Raw genomic sequence first — 1,084 nt, forward strand, 5'->3', positions numbered from 1 at the left:
GCTTCTGACTGGCTAGTAGTCCTTAGCTAGCTACTGAACATGTGCGACTCCCAAAAAAGATGGTACAGAAGTTAGATGCCTCAATCTTTAGCTAAAACAGAGAGCTCAACACACCAGGTGAAAAGAGGAGCTGCAGCAATGTGCAGTACAACAGAAAATATGGTGTTTTTTGAAAATTAAACCATGTAAACCTATTCAGGTACAACTTCTAAATACAATTATGAATCTGAAAATGAGCATAATAAGAGCACTTTAAAAAAAACTTAAATTTGCTTAAGTATTGGTCTAGGTCTTAATTTTCCTATGTCCTTGCAACTCTTCCTCTAATGCTCCTTTTTTATTCTGTGAGGTTGTAGTTCTTTCACTCGCTAGTCCAAATATAATGTTACTGTATATCGACTATGATGATGTTATGATAAAGGTCTTAAATTTCATTCACAATGATCTTATTAAAAAGTCTTAAATTTGTCTTGGTAAAACCTACAGAAAATGTCTTATTTATTTGATTGTACATGTAGGTAGATTGAAAGATTAAGAGCATCACATGTTTTTTTTTGTGGCCCTAATCCTCTTCTGCAAACAAAACTGAAACAAGATATACATTTTTTCCACTTGTCTCAATTTTGGATTGTGTGGCTCCTTGTGTTCAGGTGAAGTCAGTAAGCCATGACCTGGAGCAGCTCAACAGGCTCCTCCACATGGTGAAGAGCCTGGTTCAGAACCCCTACCTGTACCTGGGCTCGTACGTGCGCAGCCTGGTCTCCAGCGTCATGTACTGCATCCTGGAGCCGCTGGCCGCCTCCATCAACCCGCTAAACGACCACTGGACCCTCAGGGACTACGCTGCCCTGCTCCTCAGCCACATCTTCTGGTGAGGACATCACTGACAGCTACTCAGACACAGAGGACCACATTCATACCAAACCATGTGCAAGCAGTGTTAATTATGCTGAAAATGAAACAGGAGTATACCAAAAACATGAGTATTTAACACTTTACAGTAATAAGAAAGACAAGCACTGAGTGATTGTATTTTAAATGAGCACAAGTAAAGTAGAACTGACGTAACAGCTGTTATATATTT

The 1,084-nt window shown here is 39.6% G+C and overlaps 1 protein-coding gene across 1 annotated transcript in view; it reads left to right on the top strand.

Moving 5' to 3' along the window:
- Nucleotides 1–1,084, top strand: part of taf6l (TAF6-like RNA polymerase II, p300/CBP-associated factor (PCAF)-associated factor) — a 12,886-nt gene that overhangs the window by 6,060 nt on the left and 5,742 nt on the right. Inside the window, exon 8 of the mRNA XM_032544434.1 lies at nt 651–871. Coding sequence (XP_032400325.1) covers nt 651–871 — 221 coding nt within the window. The remainder of the gene's footprint in view (nt 1–650; nt 872–1,084) is intronic.

The sequence above is a fragment of the Etheostoma spectabile genome, chromosome 19 (genome assembly GCF_008692095.1).
Source record: "Etheostoma spectabile isolate EspeVRDwgs_2016 chromosome 19, UIUC_Espe_1.0, whole genome shotgun sequence".
Taxonomy (NCBI): Eukaryota; Metazoa; Chordata; class Actinopteri; order Perciformes; family Percidae; genus Etheostoma; species Etheostoma spectabile.